Raw genomic sequence first — 21,799 nt, 5'->3', positions numbered from 1 at the left:
TGAACCCAAGCTGGACCACTTTGCGTCGTGTTCCCTACATTTGATTTACCCAGTATATTTCTGGTTGTGTTATTTGCTTTCTCTTGTTGCATTGTTGCTTCTTGTACTCTGCTATGTTGAGGTGTACTTGAGCTACTAGTCTCTGCAGCACTAGGCTCAAGCTGTGTAGTTGGTACAGGTGGATTAACCACCTTCTGATTCACTTTATTCTGATTCAATTATATAAACTTTGACCAACATTTTGAGATCTACTTTTTCAACATATTGATATGGAAAAATTTGCAATTTGTAGTACTTTTCATAGAGTTTTTGAATATCTAAATTATATTTTTAAAATATTAATTTAATTTAATCCAATTTAACTTGTCAAATTGTTCAACTTGACTCTCGAAAAGCGAAACAGGACAACTAATATCAGACAAACAGAGTATTCTTTTTAAAACAAATTAAAAAGAAAGTATAACACATAATAAGTATATATAATAATTGAAATAGTGAAGAATAGTTTTAATAATTAATATACTAGTTCCTTTTGTTAGGTCATAGGAACTCGGAAATTTTCAATCTGCTTATCAAAAACTCTAGCAGTGAAACAAAGAAAAGGAAGTTTGGTAAAAATGCAGAAAGTGGTAGTGCTAAAATCAGTGTATCGTTCTGTATGTCGCAGATCCTCTTCAGCTTTCAAGTTTCCGCCTGCCGCAAATTCCCATCGCCACCTTCATTTCTCAGCTAACATTTTTTCAGCTACTCCTACAACCCCTTTTCGTGGTACTAACATTTTACATCTCTTTTTTTACAGTATATGTACTTTAATTTAATGTCTGCTTATATTCCCATGTTCTTGAACATACCCTAATTAAAAAATCCTATTTTTCAGCTTCAAATCATTTTATTTTTCTCTCGAGCTGAGGGTCTATCGGAACCAGAGCTGAGGGTGTATCGGAACCAGCCTCCCTACCCCACAAAGTGTAGGGGTAAGGTCTGCGTACGTCCTACCCTCCCTAGACCCCACTTGTGGGATTACACTGAGTGTGTTGTTGTTGTTGTTGTTGTTGTATTTTCGTGGTACTAGCATTTTCATCTCCTTTTCATGTATATGTACTTCAATATCTGCTTGCATTCTCATGTTCTTGTACATACCTAATTTAAAGATCCTATTTTTGTTCTGCTCTTATTGGAAATGTCTAGGATTTTTAATCTTTTTATTGGGAGAAGTTGAATTTGTAGTCCAAATGGATGTTCTTGTACATACCCAATTTAAAGATCCTATTTTTATTGATTTATGCTGCTCAAAATGGTACTCCCTCCATTCCATAATAAGTGACTTTTTAGGCTTTTCATTTTGTTTCAAAATAAGTGGTGCTTTAGGATTTCAAGAAGAAATTGATCTTCTTCTTCCAAAATGACCCTTATTTACATAATCAAGAATCATTAAGCTTTTTTTTTTTAGGCATGTAATTAGGGATAAGTTAGTAAAAACACTCTAACTTTTCTAGGAGTGAGCACTTTCTTAAGGGGTGTGCATAAGCCTAAAAAGTCACTTATTATGGAATGGAGTGAGTAGTGTTTAGGCCTTTTTTGATCTTTTTATTGTGAGAAGTTGAATTTATTTATAGTCCAAATGGATGTTGAGGATTTGTCTAGCTGATCATGAGTTGTTTGAGATAGAGACACGGTCGAATTTGATGTTGTTGTTAGCATCCCCGTATTTTTCAGCTTCTCCTAGAACCCCTTTTCGTGGTACTAGCAGTTTAATCTCTTTTTTCGTATATGTACTTCAATATCTGCTTATATGCCATGGTCTTGGATATACCCAATTTAAATATCGTATTTTATTCCTCTCAAATTGGAAATGTCTAGGATTTTTGATCTTTTTATTGTGAGAAGTTGAATTTATAGTTAAAATGGATGTTGTTGATGATTGGTATAGATGATCGCGACTTGTTTGAGATTGAGACATAGTCCAAAACTCCAAATGGATGTTGTTGTTCTTAGAAGTTGAATCATTGTCTACTTATGTGAAGAAATAATTGGGAAATAAAACAAGTACAAAGATGATCTATAACCCCTTTTGGAGACTGATACGATTCACTTCAACAATTTGCTTGTTAAGCGTATATAAATAGATGGTCCATAACCCCAAGAGTGTGGCCTAGTGGTCAATGAAGTGGCTTGGGAACCACGGGGTCTCAAGTTTGAATCCCAGCTGATATAAAAACTATTAGGTGATTTGTTTCCATCTGTCCAATCTTTGGTGGATAGAGTTACCCGGTACCTATGCTGGTGGCACGTAGCAGGTACCCCGTGGAATTAGTCAAGCTGCAAGCAAGCTAGCCTGGATACCACGATTATCAGTTAAAAAAAAAGGGGGGGAGGGTGGCAAGTAATAGTCGAGAATGATGATATAGTAAACTCTACCTAGATTGTAGTAATGGATAGCATCGTTTTACCGAAAGAAATTTAAGGCTGGTCCAAAAGGAGCAGAACGGATATTTAGGATTCATATCGCCAACCCCCAACTTGTTTTTGATTAAGGGATAGTAGTTGCAGTAAGAACTTGAATCTTTGCCTCTTTATGTGAGTTTCACAAAGTATAGTAGGTCTCAAGCTCATATATGAAGTAGGTTGTTTTAGGTTTCAGGGCAGCATAAAATGTCAAACTATTTAATAATACCAGTTTCCAAAAAAAAAAAAAAAAAAAATTAAAAAAAATAATTCAAACTATAGTTCTTATAGGAAACGCCAACTAGTTTAGGATTGAGCCACAGTTGGATGATTGAAGAAATTGAATTGGTGGTTAATTTTCAATATGATATTTGATTGGAAGGGATTTCCTATGAGATTATAGTGCAGTGCTTCCGATTTGATCGTAATATAAAGGATCTGAAGTCTGATTTTACTGATTATTAGTTTTTTCTTGCTATGAGACACATTACTCATATGTTTGCTCGGGAATATGAAAAAGGAATTTTAGTTCTCTATCGTTTGTTGGCTCTTGTTTTCACTTAGATTAGACGCTAGATATTCTCATTATTTTAAAATTTTCTTAATTTTTTGGGGTGCGCAGTAGGCCCGTGAATAGTGGGAGAGGGGAATGTAGATGAGGGGAATGAAGGGAGGTCGTTGCACGTAAATGATGCAAGGTGCGAGTTGCAACTTTTAGAGTACAACTTTATCCCAATTCCTTTCATGTTAACTTTAATAGCGCTGGTTAAGTTTAGGAATTCATCATTTCTCTTTTGTGGTTTTGTGCTTCTGCTCCCTAATTTGTGATTGCAGCAGGCATATGCTTCCCAACTACAAATCCTGATTGATCTTATATAATTTTGACAGTAGTTTTTACTAGTTTCTGCCGCAAATATTTCTCTGAGCATGGCATTGTCCTATTGCAGAAACCACAAATGTTTTTCTGAGCATGACCCACTACAAATACTTAGTCTTGATAGGCTTGAGTATGGTTTCTGTAAATGTTTAGCTCAGTCACCTTGTGAATTGTTATCACTGTGGGTGTGTGAGTGATAACCAATGTACTAGTGCTGGTTCGTTGGTTTGATTCTGGAGAACATTACTTATATTGAGGGTCACCACAACCTCATTGACTCCCTTTGTTCCACTTTATGTGACATTATTACTAGTTGGAGAGTCAAATAGGTTTTTCTTTGACCATTGTTTTATCAAATACTTCTTTAATATTTGAATTGTTAACTATTGTAACTTATAGTACTTTTTATGTAGTTTCTAAATATGTAATTTAAAAAAAAATAAAAATTGAAGATTCTATGTTCAATTTTTTTTTAAAACTGGTAATGTTGGATTCTATGTTCAAATTCACACCGGAATTAGTCAGTTTGACCCGTGTAGTGCGAAGTGTGTCACATAATGTGGTGAAGGGAGTAGGATTTTAACTGGGGTAGGATGGTCCTCAATGCTTGCTTTTCCTTAAGGGTTTCAAAAGTGTAATACAAAGTTTAGATCTGCAAATCACGATGCAGCTTGATGATTACATGTGAGGTAGTGTTTATAATTTTCTGGATCTTACTTCACTAATTTGAAACTAAATAGATTTTGCTACACTCTAGAATTGCAACATCCTTTGACAACGGCAATAGGAAGCACACGTTCTTTTTGTGTGGATTTGACCCACATGCCTGACATAAAAGATCCAGAGGTCAAACGAGCTTTTAAGGACTTAATGGCTGCAAGCTGGGATGAGCTTCCAAATGCAGTTGTTGGTGATGCAGAGCATGCATTGACTAAAACTACTGATGACAAGGCTGGTCAGGAAGCCTTGATTAATGTTTTCCGTGCAGCAGAGGCAGTAGAGGACTTCACAGGGATTCTCACATCTCTGAAAATGGAGATTGATGATGCGATCGGTTTAAGTGGTGAGGTAAGAGGAGTTTATGAAACTCCAGATTTCGTTTGCATTTTCTCGAGTTCTTAACCGTTCGATTATTTATATTGCTGCAGAATGTGAAGCCTATGTCAAAAGAATTCTCTGATGCATTCCAAACAATCTTTCAACGTTACACCACCTACTTGAATGCTTTTGGGTCAGAAGAGGGATACTTGAAGAAGAAAGTTGAAATGGAACTCGGGACAAAGATGATACACTTGAAGATGAGATGCAGTGGCCTTGATTCTGAATGGGGAAAGGTACGATCTACTTCTCAGCAAGTCGGTTCCACATATTTCAGTTTTATTACGAATAGGTTATCGAAGCAAGGGGGAAGGGACACCTGAGTAATTTAAGACAGTCAAATAATTCTTCTAAAGTTGTGGTCTAAGTAATCCTTTTTATTTTCCTTTTGGATTTGTTTCAATAATTAAGAGTCCAATTTTTATACTGTGTTAGCTTTTTGTGTTTCATCCGTTGTGCCTTCAGATTATTCTTCTGCGTATAAAGTTACTATCCAAAATTTAGTTTAGAAACCTCTGCTGACTTGCGAATGTATTTTGATAGTGGGGTTCAGTTTCTTCTGGAAAATTAGTCCACTGACCATACATGTTTCAAAATGTTCCAGATTTTTGTTGCACTTCACTATTCTAACTACTTCTGCACTTCCCTGACCAAAATCTCTTACTTGCTTGCATGAAGTGTTTCAAATACAAACTTCCATCATACTTCTTCGAGTACCACTAATGAGAAAGTTTCTATAAAATACAATTGACATTGTTATGGGATCTCCTGTATTTTTGGTGTAACAGTAGCAGTATAGAGAATATGGATCAATCTCTGGATTCTTGTATCTGCTGGGAGGGAACAGGTAGCTTTGTTGATTTGGGAGTTCTGTTTTGTCCTATACTGTTTTGTACCATCTTGGTACTTTATTATTAAAATTTTGCCTTATCAAAAAAGAAAAAGGGATCTCCTGAAGAAATTACTTTTTATCATTATTTGTTTCTCGGAGTGATTTCTACCTTTCTCACTCCAGGTTACAGTTCTCGGAACTTCGGGACTAGCTGGTTCCTATGTTGAGCAAAGAGCATAAGCCTTCAATGATGGCAGAGTCTCAGAAGTGTTTTCGCCTTTAAGTCACTTGTGTAAGATTTTCCTGGAAGAGAAAAGGAAGTCTTAGATAAAACAGGTTGCTAGCAATGCGATCCGTTAAGTTGCACTGTTCTTCCGCAAGTTTGATAATGTCATAACAGCAATAGTCAGTTGATACTGATCCTAATAATTTCTTCAAGAAGATAGTTTCCTGAGTATTTAGAAAGATAGGGTTGACTGATGAATCCGGCTCACTGTTTTAATTTTTTATTGATTGGTTATTGCACAGGGCACTCTGTGGGAGCCAGTTCACTTTTATCTCTTTTTTGTGTTCAATTGAACAAACTGCATCTGTGAAGATCTTTAATTGAAACTAGTGTGGATAATTATTCTAAGTATGCCTGTTGCGAAAAGTGAGAGACAAGAAAAGGGACCACTAAAAAAAAAACTTGAAAACCTGCAAATTATATAAAAAAGAAAGCTTTGTGAATCATGCAAAGATAGTAGCCAATATTAAAGAACATAGTTCATACATAAACATAAGATCAACATCCTTTCTCCTTGGAAAATGAAAAAATTGCTTCGTGGAATTCATTTAAAATGCCAGCTATCATTGCATCTTAAACATTCTAGCACTCTTACTCCATGACCAAGAATCAGATGGTGATTTTGGCAAAGGTGGAAGTAACAAGGATTTTCGGTATAGACCAAATGGCCATCCTTCACAGTGAGATAATTCTTGAATAACAGAATGCCTCCAGGGATCTTCGAAGTCAATCCTGTCTAAGCTTGAAGAACGTGAAAATATCGTCTTAGCTGTGACAAAATCCTCAAAACTTGCAGCACTTGAGCAGGGAGAAAGACGACTAGCAACAGAGTAAAAGTCTTCCTTTTCTTGATCTTGATTTTCCTCCTCCTTTCGTCTTAGTCTTGCAGAGATGAATAAATCTCCTGTTGTTGGAGAGAAAACCCAAGTAAACTTGTCAGTTGTGATGGTTGTCTTTCTTCTGCATTTCAACTCCATGTATTGACTTATCACTGCTGATATAAATGCCTGCTGATAATACCGAGAACAGCTTTCAGAAAAATATGAGCAAATCAGCAGTTAATATCATTGAACTTGGAAGAATTACATGGCTTTAAAATAATTTAAATGAGTACTTCATCTTCGTCATCATAATAGTAAATCGGATCATCTTTTTCTGGACATGATTTTCTTTTCCGAAAAGAATAGCAGTTGGCAAAAGCATTCTTGAGGGTTGAGACAAGGAATTTGAATCTCTTAGAATGATTTGTAGACTCTTCATTATGACAGAAGCCCATGTTTATACAAGCTGGAAATTCTTGATGAGAATTGTAGGTGAAAAGGTACTGCAAAAAGAACAGGTTCTTTGTTAGTCATCTAACTCATCTATCATCGGATTTCCTATTTCCAATTCCTGCTTGAAAGTGGTCTTCTTTTTTGAATATCTGAGGTTTTAATCTTTTAAGGTGAAGACTTCAGTAAAGGAACCTGGAAGGTATTTTCTGAAGCTAAAGCAATGGACTTCTGAATTTCTTATTGCACATAGTCATGGGCAAGATGCTAAATTTGTGGTGAATTGCTTCACTTCAAACTAAAGTTAAGGGGGGAAAAGAGGACATTTTACCAAATAATGACCACTTGCAGGTCCATGCATATTTCTTGACTGTAATAGGGTACAAGAGAATTATCCTTTACCATTGAGAACTAGACATGTCTACACATGCAGCTTTACAAAAATGTTGGTTTGCTTAAATTACTCGTTGACATGGATCTTAAAGTCAATATGTTATTTCCACGAACGCCCACTTGAAATTTTTCCGCCTAAGAGAGAGCTCGAGGATCACTACTAGAAAAAGTTGTTTTTCCCACCGACATTCAGTAGGCAATTTGTGCTATAAAATATGATTTCCCACCTCATTCCTATCGAACCAGCCCACTGGGAAAACGCATGGTGGGAAATAGGTTCCCACTGAAATGCTGGAAAACTTTCTACTTTTTCTATGTGAAAACACTACTATTTAAGTTTTTTTCACTGATATGTTGGACATTTTTCAGTGGGGAAATCAGTGGGAAAATAGAGATTTTATAGTGGAAATAAAGTGGCGAAGGGGTGTGTAACGCTGCACGTGCAATTTGCCAAATAGTTCGGCCCAAATCTTGGAGAAAGCCAAAGAACGTTGATTGATGAGCTTGCTAAGTATTAGATAGTCAGTCCGGTAAAGGCTGACCAAGCCAATTATGTTTAGCTTGTTTAGCTGGTCTATTGGATGATGGGTCACACTGAGACTCTGACATAGTTCGACTCTCACTGGGCAGAACTAGAAAGTACTACGTTAGTAAGTTACTACGAGAAGCAGATATTATTATGAGATAAGAAGATGTGATAATTCCCTATTAGGTTATGTGATTAAGTGTTTACCCCTGACGTGTATAGTCTGATATGATTTTGAAGTGTATAGGAAGTTTGGGGTTAGTAATTAGAAATCTTGGACAACAAGGAGAAAGCCTTGAGAAACAATCTTGTGCGTAGTGGCGGAGCCAGAATTTTCACTAAGAGGGTTCAAAAATAAGAAGAAGCAAATACATGAGCAATCAAGAGGATTCAACATCTACTATATACACATAAACAAATAACGATAGCAAAATGCGAGATAAGCAACGCAATCAAAGTAACAAGTAGTAACAAGATTGAAGAATAAAATAATGTGCAAATACACTACTAAATAAGGAGAAGATGAGAAGAGGAGACTATCTCCTAGCCTCCCACTCGTAAAAGTGCTACAACACACGGTTACCTACTACCCTTCTACCTCAATCATCGAACTCCAAACCTTCCTATATATATCAAGGGGCATGTCCTCACTAAACTGAAGATGTGTCGTGTCCTGTCTGATCATCTCCCCAAGTTTTTCTTTGACCTATCTCTACCTTTCCTGAAACCTGTTATAGCCAAACTCTCACACCTCCTTACTAGTGGCGGAGCCAGGATTTCCGCGGAAGGGGTTCAAAATATAAAAAAATAAACATACGAAGAAGCCTAAGAGGGTTCAACGTCTACTATATATGCATAAAAAATAATTTTAACCTTATAAACACAGTATTTTTTTTCCGCCGAGGGGTTTCGGATGAACACCCTCGGCATAGTGTGGCTCCGCCACTGCTCCTTACTGGTGACTCCGCGCACCTCGTCTTCATATGACTGGACACCCTCATCCGCCACAGTGGTCAATCTCACTTTGTCCTTTATGACTTCGTTCCTAATCCTATTCATTAAATAACAATAACTACTATCTTTAAATCTATATTTTTAAATTAAAAATACAATAAATTCAATATTAAAATTTTTAAAAATAAAACATAAATTTTAAATCTTGAAGGGATAATGGAAGGGGAAAAGGGACGGTCATGAGGAATGAACCGTACGATCTATCTAAGTCCTTTGAAATTTAAAATGTGCAGAATGCATGGATAAAAATAAAGACTGGTCTCTGGTTGTCTTAAGAAAGTAAAAAGTACATACAACACAAAAATGAAGAAGAAGGTGGTATATATTGGTAACCGGAGCTTCCGGTTACCTAGGTGGACGTTGTTAGTGTCAAGTTTTTATGATGACAAATTTACTTGTGCAGGTATAGTAATTAAATCACATAAGGAATATATGTGAGCCCACAAAACAGCCCCAACATATTGGAAGCCCACAGAACAGCCCCAACGAGCTGGGCTCACTCAACAAATGGCTTCCTAGCCCAAACGTGTTTAGGGCAAACAGCTGTAATCTTCAGCCGCATATCTTTCAAGAAAAGGAAAACACATCTGCACAATAAAGAGGAAATATTTCAGCAGCATCAAATCATTTCAAGAAGGAAAAGTATCAAAGGCATATCTCATGAGGTGTAAGAAATCTGCCGCTGCCTCGACGCACAAGGAAAGCAGCAACAGCTCAACCTTATTCTTGGAAATAGGATCTCTGATTCCATTTCCAAGGATCAAATCCCTTGGGTTGAACTCTCTGCGTGAAGAGCCTAAAACACTATAAAAGGGCTGCTTCACAAACGCAAGATGTATGCAATTGTCTCATTACCTCCATTGCTCTACTTTACTTTCAAATAAACATTGTTAGTCTGAGTGATTCATAGTGTAATAAGAGAGAAAGGAGAGTTGTAGTTTGTGAGGCTTTGTATCAAAAAAAAGAATAAGAGTGATTTGAGTGTAGACGTAGGAACTCCATTCAAAATCTTCATTGTACCAAACCTTATTAAAGAGCTGCAGAGATCACCCTTGCAACCCAAGGGGACTGGACTAGGATTCACATTGAATCTGAACCAGTATAAAATACGTGTGTCATTTATTTTCTGCATTACTTTAGTATTCACTGAGTAGGTAGTCAACTACTGGTTTAACCTAGTCGACTAACAGATCGAAAATTTTTGACAATTCACCCCCCCCCCCCCCCCCCCTCTCGCACTTTCAGACGTCTCTGCCACGTGTTGTTAAACCGCAGTTACCATGTTAAAGCTTTCGTTCTCCGTACAAGCGATCACTCTTCTCTACCTCAGCCTACTAACGGCGGAACCCTAGAAATTGTGTTCGGAGATGTAACAGATTATCAGTCACTCCTCCAAGCTTGCTTCGGTTGCCAAGTCATTTTTCATGTTGCTGCATTAGTCGAGCTATGGCTTCCTGATCCATCTAGATTCTTATCAGTGAGCACAATAATAATGCTAAGGAAACTAATGTGCGTTGAGTTAAAGGTTAAAAACACATTTGAACTGTCATATTTTCGTGAGTTTCACACTCCAACTATAGGTGTTCTCTTTTCCTATCTCAACTATTGCCAGATCTATTCTCTTTTCCTAACTGGACTATCACTATCTATGTATTAAAACACATCTGGAAATAGACTAGGCCAATTATCATCAGTTGTTCGGCCTTTTTCCTTCTTGAACTAACGCTATCTACTCCATTAGATGTGTTTTGATATATAAATGGTTATAGTTCAAGTAGAAAAAAAAAACAACCGATAGTTGAGGTGTGAAACTCGGAAAAAAGTGATAGTTTAGATCTTTTTAACCATTATTCCATATTTATTCGTGGAAAATGTCTTTTACTTTGAAAAAAAAAATTTCAAAGTGATTAGCAGAAAGAGTTGGAATGTTTAAGAAACTGACTTCCATTAATAATTTTTTTTGGAAAAACATTTGAGTTAAATACTTAAAAAGCCCCGTAAACAATTCACGTTCTGCAATTCATCGAATTGAGTATTATTGTGATAGCATCTACTATATTAGAAATATCAATGTGCCAATTATTGTAATTGCTCAGGATTGTCTTTTTAGCTTTTTGGGTCTATTTTGTAGTTCGAGAACCCTCTTATTACCTGGAATATTCAAAGGATTAATAGATTTGTTCCGCGCAAAATGAATATAGGGTAGGATCACGAACTTATGATAAAATTCATGCATGATTTTCAACTAGATTTATTATTTTTTTTATTATTTTATTTTATTTTGTTGTTGTTAAGATTACAAATTTAACTAGTTTCTGTTATGCAAAAGGTGTAGAGATTTGATGAAGAAAAAAATAATTAAAATAATAAATAAGAAACAAGAATAATTAGTTTTAAAAATGAATGTAAAATATGACATTGACGCTTTTGGTTTAATATAAAGAAAGCGAAGTCACTTTCCATGTTATTTTTGCACTAAATAGTTTTAGATAGAAAATGTTAGTACTATAGTTTAAGAAATAACAACACCACCCCATTATTTGAGCATTAAACTTGCAAAAGTGCCTAGTTTAAGAGCCCGTTTGGATGGACTTATGACTTATATAAGTCAAAAGTCATAAGTTAGGAATTTTAGCTTATGACTTTTGACTTATTTGTTATTTTGGCCCAAACACTCCTAAGTGCTTAAAAACTATTTTGATTTAAAAATACCTAAAATAAGTCAATCCAAACAGGCTCTAAGAGAGTTTTTGGTATTAATTAACTCAAAATTTACTTGACACTTATGATTTCATCTAAGAACACATTTTTCACCAGAATAGTTTCCACAATTCCACCATACCACGACTGCTACTTTCATATTAAATATCCAAATTGTAGCTGCTTTTAGAATTGTTGATGTTATTGCACTGCATTTTAGGTCAATGTTGGAGGCTTGAAGAATGTGTTGCAACCTTATAAAGAAACATGAACTATAGAGAAAATTGTGTACACATCATCGATTTTTGCCTTGGGACCAACTGATGGATATGTTGCCGATGAAACTCAGGTATTAAAGCTGATCGACTGTATTACACATCTAAAATTAATAGATTTATTCCTTCTTTAACGGGGTAATCTTTTAGATGAGACTTCATGTTTCGTGAGCAAGCAAAGTCTTGTTTTTGATTCTCATTGTCACCAATAAACTAATATTGGTTCCGTAGCCTAGTGTCAATGAAATGGCTGAGAACCATGAGGTTTCAGATTCAAATCCCAGAGTTAAGTGGTACTAGATGACTAATTATAATATCTGTAGATATGCTTAACTTTCTAATAAAAGTTTGACTAATATTATATTGTTGAAAACAGACCCATACTGGAAAATTCTTCTGTACGGAGTATGAGAAATCGAAAGCTATTGCTGATAAAGTAGCATTAGATGCTGCATCTGAAGGAACACCAATAGTGCCTGTTTATCCAGGAGTCATATATGGTCCTGGAAAGGTCACGGCTGGAAATACCTTTGCGCGTATGGTATAGCAATTTTGTTCTAATTAACTGCTGTAATTTAATTTATGAGACATGAAATTTATGTGGTATTGAGTTTTCACAATTCTTTTTTGGCTTTAATAAATTGACAACCCTTTAAACTTGTCACTAAATTTCATTTAGACATTCGAACTAAACTTGTTTCAATTGAACACTTGAACATATAATAAAGTGTTTCTATTAGACAGTTTCAGTTCAAATTTTGAAAAAACTTTTGCGCATGTTCTCAAGCGTCCATTACGTAGATAAGTTAAACACTTGAAATATGTCGCATCTTTTAATTATATGCATCAATAAGACGTAAAACCTCAGGCTTATTCCAATTGAGGTTGATGTGTATACTTTATGTGGTTAACTTAACTACTTAATAGACGCTTGACAACATGTGAAAAAAAATTACAAAATTTGAGCCGAAAGTGTCTAATAGCAACATTTTATTATGTGTTCATGTGCTCAATTGGAATAAGCCTTAATTCGAGTGTCTAAATAGAATTCAGTGACAAGTTTTAAAGGATTGTCAATGTAATAAGCCTTTTTTTTTTTTTGTTAGATGATTGAACGCTTTAATGGGCGTTTTCCTGGTTACATTGGCCAAGCAAATGAGAGGCTTTCATTTAGCCATGTTGATGATGTGGTTGAGGGGCATATTGCAGCTATGGACAAAGGCAAACCAGGTGAAAGATATCTTCTTACTGGGGAGAATGCGTCAGTTAAAGAAGTTTTCGACATAGCTGCTATGATCACTCACACAAAGAGGCCTTCATTTGGGATTCCCCTACTTATTATTGAAGTTTATGGCTGGATATCAGTTATTTTCTCCAAAATAACTGGAAAGCTTCCTCTAATCAGTCCTCCGGTAAGACATAGTTCGCCTAGGGTGTTAAATGAGCATGTTAGGTTGAATTTTGGGTTAATATTTTGGGAATATTACAGTCAAATACCATTTGGCATCTAGTTTACAACATATTTACACAGTTTATAGTTTATAGGTAGTGTATACTTTATACTGAAGATACATATACTATACATATCTATACACAACATATACAGCCGAAATGTATACATACTTTGTACTAAATATACATATACTATACACTACATATGCAGCCGAAGTGTATAATTCGTGTATACTTCGGCCATGTTGACACACTAGTTGACCGAAGGGTACATTTACATAAGTTTCCCTAATATTTATTTATCTGATATATAGGTATGACAACCATCATTATGTTGCATATTTCTGACTCCTTGTTTCTCAAACTAAACCTCTTCTTCTGGACTCTGCATTTGCATAACTAGGGCATTACATATGCCTCTTTTCTTATTCTTTTTCTGTTTTTAATAACTCATTAGCTTGCATTGGACCTTAATTCTTATACCTCTTAAATTTTACATCATCTTGAACAGACTGTTTGTGTGCTTAGACATCAGTGGGCTTACTCTTGTGACAAGGCAAAGGCAGAACTGAAATATATATATATATATATGTATGTATGTATATATATGTATATAACACTAGTCACACTAAAAGACAATAAAAAGATTTTTACAAAAGAGAACATTGAATTTTTCTTTTAGGGAAAAAAGAAAGAAAAAAAAAGGAGCGAATTAAGTATTTCTGTCAATAGTCAAGAAAGTCGGAACAAAGGATATAACTGTAGGGTGCAAGCAAATCATTTATTACGTATGAGTCTAGACGTGTTCTCTTCAACAACAAAAATATTGTTTCTATGCACCTTTAATTTTTGGCCAAATATATCAAATCTCAAAAAAAAAAAAAAAAGTTTATCTCGAACAAAAAGTGTTTAACTTCACAAAAGCTTGGCCATATACGCTTATATTAGCAGATAGGAAAAATCAAATATCTTTTTTTTTTTTTTTTTTTTTTTAACTTTCACTAAAATTTGAACCTAAAACGTCATAGTTTTCCTCCAACTCCATTGATCGCAAAATAAAGCATGAATATATGCAAATAGATTTTACTTCACTGCCACCGGAGGCCCGTGTCAACAAAGACACCTGCTGCTTATTTGAACACAGTTATTCAGTACTTCCATAACCAGGACATCAATACATTTGATTTCTTTATCAAATCAAGATATTTGCATATAAATGGCATGAATCCCAAAAACAGAAAATGAAGCTACATTTGGATACAAAAATTAAAAAGGTGGCTCTGTTATGTTGCCTATAAACCATTTAGGAACTAGTATCAAGAAAAGCACGCCAAATTTCATACTTCCTCTTTTCTCATCATTTCACTCCAAAAATTTAGCAAAAACATTGCTGCTTTATCAATACAAAATACCCTTTACCAATCAAAAAAATTGTAAAGAATAATGTTCCCCAACAGTCACAATTACAAGTGAACCTCGTTTTGAAGCCTACTATCACCATTAATCAGTAGCAGAACTTTAAGTGAGCAAGATCCACAAGGAAGCACAATAGATGCTGGCAGTGATTTAGGCGTTAGCAGAGATACCGCATCCCCATCTCTTGATATTGAACAACCCGTGTCTACCAATTCGAAAGAATCAATAAAGTAGTAGTCACCACATCTACAAGGATAAGAAAGCTCTATAATATCACCAGAATCCTGAACTGTAAGGTCCTCTAAGCTGACATCTTCAGCAATTGTTGCATCCTGTCTCAAAGTTAGCAATTCAGCGTCATAAAGTGCACGTGACCTCGGGTTGCCAACGGTTTCCCAGGCTCTCTGTATCTCCAAAAATTTGTTTTCTGTCAGACACTCAGAATTGGATGTTTCTGATGCATTTTGCTGTTTGTCTGGATGAAAACAAAGTAAGGCTGACCGGTAGGCTTTACGGACTTCTTCCAAATTTGCATCTTCCTTCACACGTAGAATCTCATAGTGGGTTTTATGAAATAAGTTGCCGCTTGTAATCATGACTCCCTATATCAAGAAAAATCTTTACTGCAAATAAGCACCTGGAGGAAAAAAAATGAAGTTAGAAGTGGAATCTTGAAATCAGTTTAACAGTTTCTTCCATATATTTTTTCTGGACAAGTATCAAGAAGATGCAAATACAAAAGACTTAACAAAATTTAAAAGAATATAACATAAAGAAATGTCTATTCCTCTGCGATTTGGTATCATTCTTCTAATTGAGCTGCAGGACTTGGAATTTACATCCTTCAATATGCCCTATCATTCAACTCAGTCCAAGCCACCGCCCCCCTCACCACCCAAAAAAAAAAAAAAAAAAAGAGAGAGAGAACCACAGGGTCAGCAGAGAGGGATGCCAGTAGGATGCTTAAGTGCCTGAGGATTAACTAGGGTCATATGCTGTCTGCCTTGCTGCTATACGCTATGTATCCTGTGTCATTAATATTACATTATTACTCTATAGAAGCCATTGTTAGAAAAGAAAGCCCATTTATATCACAGAAAGAGAGAGAGAGAGCACTTAAACAGTGAACCAATAAGGAACGCTCTTAGCAACTGAAAGAAGCATGATACCAAACCCGCTCTCTAGGTTACAAAGGAATTTTCTTTTCAACAGGTTACAAAGGAAATGACATTAGACAAATTAGAGTGAGCACGTGTTGGTGCCTAAAATGTTCCCTTCACTTATGGCCTGCAGGAACAGACACAATCATCAACAAAAAATGCACAGAAGATATGCAAGCAAGGTACAGAAAAATGAAGCACCAAGCAACATAGATGTTGCAAATCAGATTGGGAGCGGTTTATCGCTGACGTCAGAATCAGTTGCCTTTCAGATGGACCTGCAGAAGTAAATGTTCTGTGTCTTAACTGGCCATCTTAAAACACAAGATTTATTTGCTCGTAAGCTACAATTTCAGCATTTGAAGTAAAGGATTTAGAGGACTCAACAATCATGGAAAATAGATCCAGAAAGAGATCAACAGAGCAGTATAGACTATAGATCCCTTGTCCTTTCAAAGCTTGAATTCCTTAACGTTAGAATAAACTAGAATGGCGTAAATTGTTGTGATAACTCCTTGGACTCTTTTCATCCTCTTAGAAAGTTAACTGTCAATAATGGCTTTCAGTGACAAAACTAATGGCACCTAATTCGATCCTCTCAAGATGCAAACTTTAACAGGTAAAAGTAGAGACCATTGGTCCCTTGTTTACACAAGATTGTAGGCTCACATAGATCTTCTTCCTTCTACTAACATTGCCCACAACCAGTGTTGCAATCAAACTCCCAATCAGAGTCTTTTGCCAGTAGAATTCCAATCTGGCAACCTCAATTTCTGAACACGTAGCCAACACAGTACAGCCCATTTCTTTTCATTAGCAATGAATCTTCTTCTGCTCATAATTTGAATTTGTCAGTGTCTGGACTTCAGCACTTCCATGAACTAGAACTAAGAGCGATTGATCTAGTTTCACAACAGTAACCCAGAAACATTTCACCCCACTATGTTTAACATTTAAGTTAAAATGGCTTCTTCCATAATGCCAAGGAGAAGAAACAACCTATGCCCACCAGGATAGAGTTAACATAGTAACCTATTCTACTCCATCACACGAGCAACCATACAATCCATAAAATTGCTATAGTGATTAGCAAGCACTGTGATAGCAAATCAATGCTTAAATTTAAGATCTCCACAATTGCCACAGCCTATCACTCTAAGCACCTTAGAACACTTACAGGGAAATAGTCAGGTATCAGTTGGAGAAAGGTCAGCAACAACTATTTGCTACCGATTTTACTGTCAACTTATGTTTTTCCTCCTCAGTGCTTGTAAAGTAATTGACCAACTGATGGGAAACATGATAAACAGGAAGACACATATCACAAAAAAAAAAAAAAAAAAAAAAAAAAAAAAGGAAGAAGACTCAATTAAGTCCCTCCAAGCTGAATAACCAAAAGGAACACCACTTTTTTCATATAACTGTGGTGTCCAGGCCGGCCAGCTTGAGCACCGAGACTATTACCACGGGATACCTGCCACCTCCCACCAGCAATAGGTGCCAGGTAACTCTGTCCACCAAGGTTAGGACAGATGGGAAAAGAACAACCTTTTCATCATCATTGAAGATTCGGCCTCTATATTCAGTAATTCTTCCATCACAAGGACGAGAGGCATCATCGGCATATTACCTAAAACATGATAACCTTTCATCTACCCAAACTCTTTACTTTAATGAAGAGATCATACACATCTACTCCACACATCCCATCAAATCACAGTATTCAAGATTTCATAACCCTATCATCACTAATCCTAAGTTATCAAGGGATGCTAGGCATCATGACTCAAAAAAGTTCTCTTTTTTCTTCTTTTGACGACAGATGGAGCTCATCAAGTTAGGCTGTGTGACCTATAGGTCACGGGTTCGAGCCGTGGAAGCAGCCACTAATGCTTGCATTAGGTTAGGCTATCTACATCACACTCCTCAGGGTGCAACCTTCCCGGGACCCCGCTAACGCTGGATGCTTTGTACACCGGGCTGCCCCTTTATTGAGCTCATCAAGTTCTTGTTTTGTTGCCTTTTAACCACAATATTCGTCTTTTTGGGTTAATATACTCAATGGTGAATCCATCATTTAAATATCCTTTTCTTCTGTTCAAAATGGAAGAAAGGTAATGAAACCTGTGATGCTGAACCAATCTAACATCAAGAATGATTCTATTATCAAGTAAATTAGAAAACAATAGCATTTACTGTTACTTTTTTCAACAATGTTTTTCTCACAACAGCTTTATTCATATACACTTCACAAACTTGGTATACAAATAAAACCCATTTAACAACAGAAAAATGAGAAAGCACACCAACCCTATTGGAAAAATTATCCCACCATCACAAACAATAGCATCTACTTACTTTTTTCAGCAATTTTTCACAACAGCTTTATTCATATGGGCTTTACAAACTTGGAGACAAATAAAACCCATTTAACAACAAAAAATTAGTAATGCCACCAACCCAATTGGAAAAATTATCCCACCATTAAAAACAATAGCATCTACTTAATTTTTCAGTCATTTTTTTTTTCACAACAGCTTTATTCATATGGATTTCACAATAATTTAAAAAAAAAAAAAAAAAAAAAAAAACAGGCTGGTGCACTAAGCTTCCGCTACGCTCGGGGTCTAGGAAGGGCTGAACCCCAACATTACAAACAATTTTACCTTTCTGGAAAAATTGTTTAACCTTCTATAATTTCAAAGAGTAATTGCCTTTACTTAAAACTGGAAGAAAACAAGAATAAAAACTTGGACAATGAAAATTTGAGTTACCTAAAATATGGGTATTCAGATTTCTCGGAGATGTGAAAAAGTGCCGGTGCCGGTGATCCTTATTTTGGGGCGGCGGAAAATCTCAGGTGAGACAGTAAGAAAACTTGGCAAGACAGATTTCCTTTTAATTTAGGGAAAAGGGCCAAACGTATAACTCCACTCCGTTTTAATAGCTAAAAATATAATCCGAATTAATTTTGGATCATTTATGCCCTTGATATTATGAAAGTTAATAAATATATCTTTCATGTGATGAAAATTTTTAAATCGATTCAAATAATTCGATTTCACAAAAAAATAAAAACCCCACTCTCATAGTTTACTCGCTCCGACATACCACCTGAAATCAATGGTGTTATTTGGGGATATATTTGTTAAATGAAGAATATATTTGTTAACTTACATAACAGCAGGGACATAAATAACTCAAAATTAGTTTGAAGCATATTTTTAGTTATTAAAATAAAGTATAGAAATATTTTTAACCCTTTTCCTTTAATTTATGGGTATTTTCGCCAATATGAAAAAAGGCGTAGATAAGCAAAGTTATGAAACAACTAGCTCTTGGAATATTCAATACATCAAAAACACACCTAAATTATTACTATCTTTTCTAAATTATTACCTTTTGCAAGTTACATACTTTTAACTATCAACTGTTACACATACCGAAACTATCATTTTCTTTAGGCAAAAGTCATAGATAGCCCCCTAAACTTTACCACATTTTCCTCATGGCTACCTAAACCGAGGGTTGTACCTATTGACTACCTAAACTACCCTGAATTTATACCACATAAGCACCTTTTGGCCTTTTTTTAATTACACTTGGGCGCGTGTATATACGCCCCGATGACGTGTACTTTAGCTCCATTTAACGCATCCCACGTGGAAAATAAAATCCACGTGGTTTTTTTAAAAAAAAAAACGGGTTCCTAATGTAAATGGGCCTACCACTAACCTAATTCCCATTTTTGCTCTTTTCTCTCTCCCCGACCCGTCTCTCTCTCACCGCGACATCATCGACGGTGAGCATCACCGTCGATTAAAGGTGTTTTGAGGATAATATCTTACGTGTAAGTATCTTAAACCTTTGTATCTCTCTAGATTAGTTGTTAATCGTTCATAATGGTTGTTTAAGGTTGCTAGGGTTTTACTTTTTGAGATTAGTTTAGTTTTTTTTTTGGTGTTTGTTTAGTAGTCCTGCCCTTTCTGTTACTATATTTGTAGTGTAGTAGTCGTTTCTTGGTGGTGAGTGGGATTAGAAAGTTAGTATATTCCGTCCCTTTCCGTTACTATATTTGTAGAAAGTTAGGTTTTTAATTTCCATATTTGGGGTTATGTGTTTGAGAATATTCCCTGCTCCATTTCTGTAAAATATGCCTTAAAAGTGTGCCCTTTTGGTAATTTTGCTGAAATTAAATCATTTTGTGAATTTTTTTTCCAGGTTTACCTTACTAATTGACCATGGAGGAGGTCATATTTACACACATTCACTACGGTGGGACGTTTGTAGAAAATCCTGACCTTAATTACCATTCCTTTTTAGTGCAATCATCAGGTATATCGAGAAAGACTACTTTTCCCTAATGGAATTGCTTTATTATACTAGAGAATTAGGCTATTTATCAGTTGATGGTTTTTTTTACCAAGATGCAAATACTAGAGAATTCAATGTTATTGAGTGTGACAGACATCTACTGGACCTAATAAAAGACCTAAAAAATGAGGACCCCTTTCATGTATATGTCCTTCATTCATTGGATACTGCCTTGGCTGAAACTGATGGGCCTGTTGGTCTCTTAAAAGGCCCAGAAGTTTCTTCTAGTCCAACTAGGTCATCAAAAGGGGTTGGGGCTGCTGATAACTTAGATAAAGAGGGTGTTGGGGCTGCTGCTGATAACCTAGATCACGAGGGTGTTTGGTCTGCTTATGATAGCCTAGATCAGGAGGGTGTTGGGGTTACTCCTGAGTTTGTATATGAGGCTGAAGCATCTAATATATCTGATTGTGTGAGTAGTGATTCAGATCTAGGAGAAATACCACCAGAAGATGGGTCAGATATAGATGAGGAGTTGAGAGCTATTAGACAAGAAAGAAGAAGTAAACAAATAAAGAAAAAAAAGGTTGCTGCAACTCAAGAAATTCCAGTTGGAGAGGCTGGTGGTATAGATAGAGGGTTTGAGAATATTGGGAAAAATAAGTCTAACAAATATGCTGGGAAATTGGGTGGACATGAGGAATATATTGATAGCTCTGACTGTTGGAGTGAAGATAGTGAAGAACAGCTTGATGTAGATGCTGTAAGGGGGGTAGATTTACCTTCTAGAAGGAAAAGCAAAAAAATTAGGTATGATGAAGATTGTGAGGTGGCTGTTTTTGAGCTTGGAATGGTCTTTGATGGTGTAACACAATTTACAAAAGGCTCTAGCAGACTATGCTGTAGAATATAGGAGGCAGTTGAAGGTAAGACCAAATGATAGCCATAGGGTGAGGGCTAAGTGTAAAATACCAAGTGTAAGTGGGTGTTGGCAGCTAAGCTTGATAGGGACACAGGTGATTACCTATCATCCCATTCACAAATGTATTCCTTTGAACAAAAACAAGATGTGCACTTCTAAGCTAATAGCAAGGAAGTTCAAGGACAGAATTGTTTCTCAACCTTACATAAGGATATGGGAAATTCAGGAATTGGTAAGGGACAAGCTTGGTCATTATGTTGGTAGGACTGTTTGCCACAGGGCAAAACAGAGGGTTATGATAGAAAATATGGGTGACTGGAATCTGAATTTTCTAGATTATGTGACTATGCTGACATGATCAAACAAACCAATCCAGGAAGTAGTTGTTGGGTTAAAATTGGTAAGGAGACTGAACCTGGGAAAAACTTTTTTGTGTACTTCTATGTGTGCTTCCAGGCATTTAAGCAAGGCTGGTTGGATGGGTGCAGAAAAATAATAGGATTCGATGGTTGTTTTCTGAAAGGAGCTTGTAAGGGTGAGGTATTGGTAGCTGTGGGCAAGAATGGGAACAACCAAATGTATCCTATTGCCTGGGCAGTGGTGGATACAGAGACTAAACATAGCTGGAATTGGTTCATAAAGTACTTGATTGCTAATCTGAATTTGGGAAATGGTGAAGGGTTGACTGTAATGTCAGACATGCAAAAGGTACCATTTCTGTTCCATTTAATTAAAATTTCAGTTTAGTAGAGGACATTTCAGTATGTTTAACTATTTTATTTTTTTTGGTACTTTGCACACTGTTGGAAGGGACTTAT

The 21,799-nt window shown here is 36.0% G+C and overlaps 4 protein-coding genes across 7 annotated transcripts; 2 read left to right on the top strand and 2 right to left on the bottom strand.

Moving 5' to 3' along the window:
- Window positions 1-517: 517 nt before the first annotated feature.
- LOC132604104 (succinate dehydrogenase subunit 5, mitochondrial-like) lies at window positions 518-5,809 on the top strand. 3 transcript variants are annotated; one of them, XR_009568636.1, is made up of 5 exons: window positions 518-768; window positions 4,080-4,390; window positions 4,471-4,656; window positions 5,209-5,267; window positions 5,436-5,809. XR_009568636.1 is itself a non-coding variant. In XM_060317446.1 (4 exons), the coding sequence occupies exons 1-4, from the start codon at window positions 618-620 to the stop codon at window positions 5,490-5,492; spliced, it is 705 nt and encodes a 234-aa protein (XP_060173429.1). In that variant the 5' UTR covers window positions 518-617; the 3' UTR covers window positions 5,493-5,809. The 3 variants fall into 3 exon arrangements, 2 of the variants coding, with proteins under 2 accessions (XP_060173429.1, XP_060173430.1); XM_060317446.1 differs by lacking the exon at window positions 5,209-5,267; XM_060317447.1 differs by lacking the exons at window positions 518-768; window positions 5,209-5,267 and adding an exon at window positions 1,532-1,740.
- Window positions 5,810-5,897: 88 nt separating this feature from the next.
- On the bottom strand, window positions 5,898-7,032 carry LOC132604106 (uncharacterized). Its single transcript, XM_060317448.1, has 2 exons — window positions 6,653-7,032; window positions 5,898-6,548 (listed from the first exon to the last, which is right to left on the bottom strand). The coding sequence occupies exons 1-2, from the start codon at window positions 6,812-6,814 to the stop codon at window positions 6,102-6,104; spliced, it is 609 nt and encodes a 202-aa protein (XP_060173431.1). The 5' UTR covers window positions 6,815-7,032; the 3' UTR covers window positions 5,898-6,101.
- A 4,604-nt stretch (window positions 7,033-11,636) lies between these two features.
- LOC132601875 (uncharacterized) lies at window positions 11,637-13,885 on the top strand. The gene is made up of 5 exons (XM_060314930.1): window positions 11,637-11,791; window positions 12,094-12,258; window positions 12,824-13,129; window positions 13,681-13,760; window positions 13,852-13,885. Exons 2-5 carry the CDS (start codon window positions 12,256-12,258, stop codon window positions 13,883-13,885), a joined length of 423 nt encoding a protein of 140 aa, XP_060170913.1. The 5' UTR covers window positions 11,637-11,791; window positions 12,094-12,255.
- Window positions 13,886-14,491: 606 nt separating this feature from the next.
- On the bottom strand, window positions 14,492-18,680 carry LOC132604103 (uncharacterized). Of its 2 annotated transcripts, XM_060317445.1 has the most exons (3): window positions 18,520-18,680; window positions 15,947-16,023; window positions 14,492-15,222 (listed from the first exon to the last, which is right to left on the bottom strand). In XM_060317445.1, exon 3 carries the CDS (start codon window positions 15,179-15,181, stop codon window positions 14,633-14,635), a length of 549 nt encoding a protein of 182 aa, XP_060173428.1. In that variant the 5' UTR covers window positions 15,182-15,222; window positions 15,947-16,023; window positions 18,520-18,680; the 3' UTR covers window positions 14,492-14,632. The 2 variants fall into 2 exon arrangements, with proteins under 2 accessions (XP_060173428.1, XP_060173427.1); XM_060317444.1 differs by lacking the exon at window positions 15,947-16,023 and having other exon boundaries at window positions 18,520-18,674.
- Window positions 18,681-21,799: the final 3,119 nt, after the last annotated feature.

This window comes from Lycium barbarum, chromosome 7 (assembly GCF_019175385.1).
Source record: "Lycium barbarum isolate Lr01 chromosome 7, ASM1917538v2, whole genome shotgun sequence".
NCBI lineage: Eukaryota > Viridiplantae > Streptophyta > Magnoliopsida > Solanales > Solanaceae > Lycium > Lycium barbarum.
This window is presented reverse-complemented; position numbering and strand designations above follow the sequence as displayed.

What these genes read in the sequence shown, in the direction of transcription:
- LOC132604106 (XM_060317448.1), bottom strand. Translation starts at nt 6,814, where the DNA reads ATGGGCTTCTGTCATAATGAAGAGTCTACAAATCATTCTAAGAGATTC. An exon ending in ATTATGATGACGAAGATGAA is followed by an intron (nt 6,549 to 6,652) that starts GTACTCATTTAA and finishes CGGTATTATCAG; the next exon opens with CAGGCATTTATATCAGCAGT.
- LOC132604103 (XM_060317445.1), bottom strand. Translation starts at nt 15,181, where the DNA reads ATGATTACAAGCGGCAACTTATTTCATAAAACCCACTATGAGATTCTA.
- LOC132601875 (XM_060314930.1), top strand. An exon ending in TTCCTCTAATCAGTCCTCCG is followed by an intron (nt 13,130 to 13,680) that starts GTAAGACATAGT and finishes CATCTTGAACAG; the next exon opens with ACTGTTTGTGTGCTTAGACA. An exon ending in AAATATATATATATATATAT is followed by an intron (nt 13,761 to 13,851) that starts GTATGTATGTAT and finishes TTTTTCTTTTAG; the next exon opens with GGAAAAAAGAAAGAAAAAAA.
- LOC132604104 (XM_060317446.1), top strand. Translation starts at nt 618, where the DNA reads ATGCAGAAAGTGGTAGTGCTAAAATCAGTGTATCGTTCTGTATGTCGC. An exon ending in TCCTACAACCCCTTTTCGTG is followed by an intron (nt 769 to 4,079) that starts GTACTAACATTT and finishes GCTACACTCTAG; the next exon opens with AATTGCAACATCCTTTGACA. An exon ending in TTGATTCTGAATGGGGAAAG is followed by an intron (nt 4,657 to 5,435) that starts GTACGATCTACT and finishes TTCTCACTCCAG; the next exon opens with GTTACAGTTCTCGGAACTTC.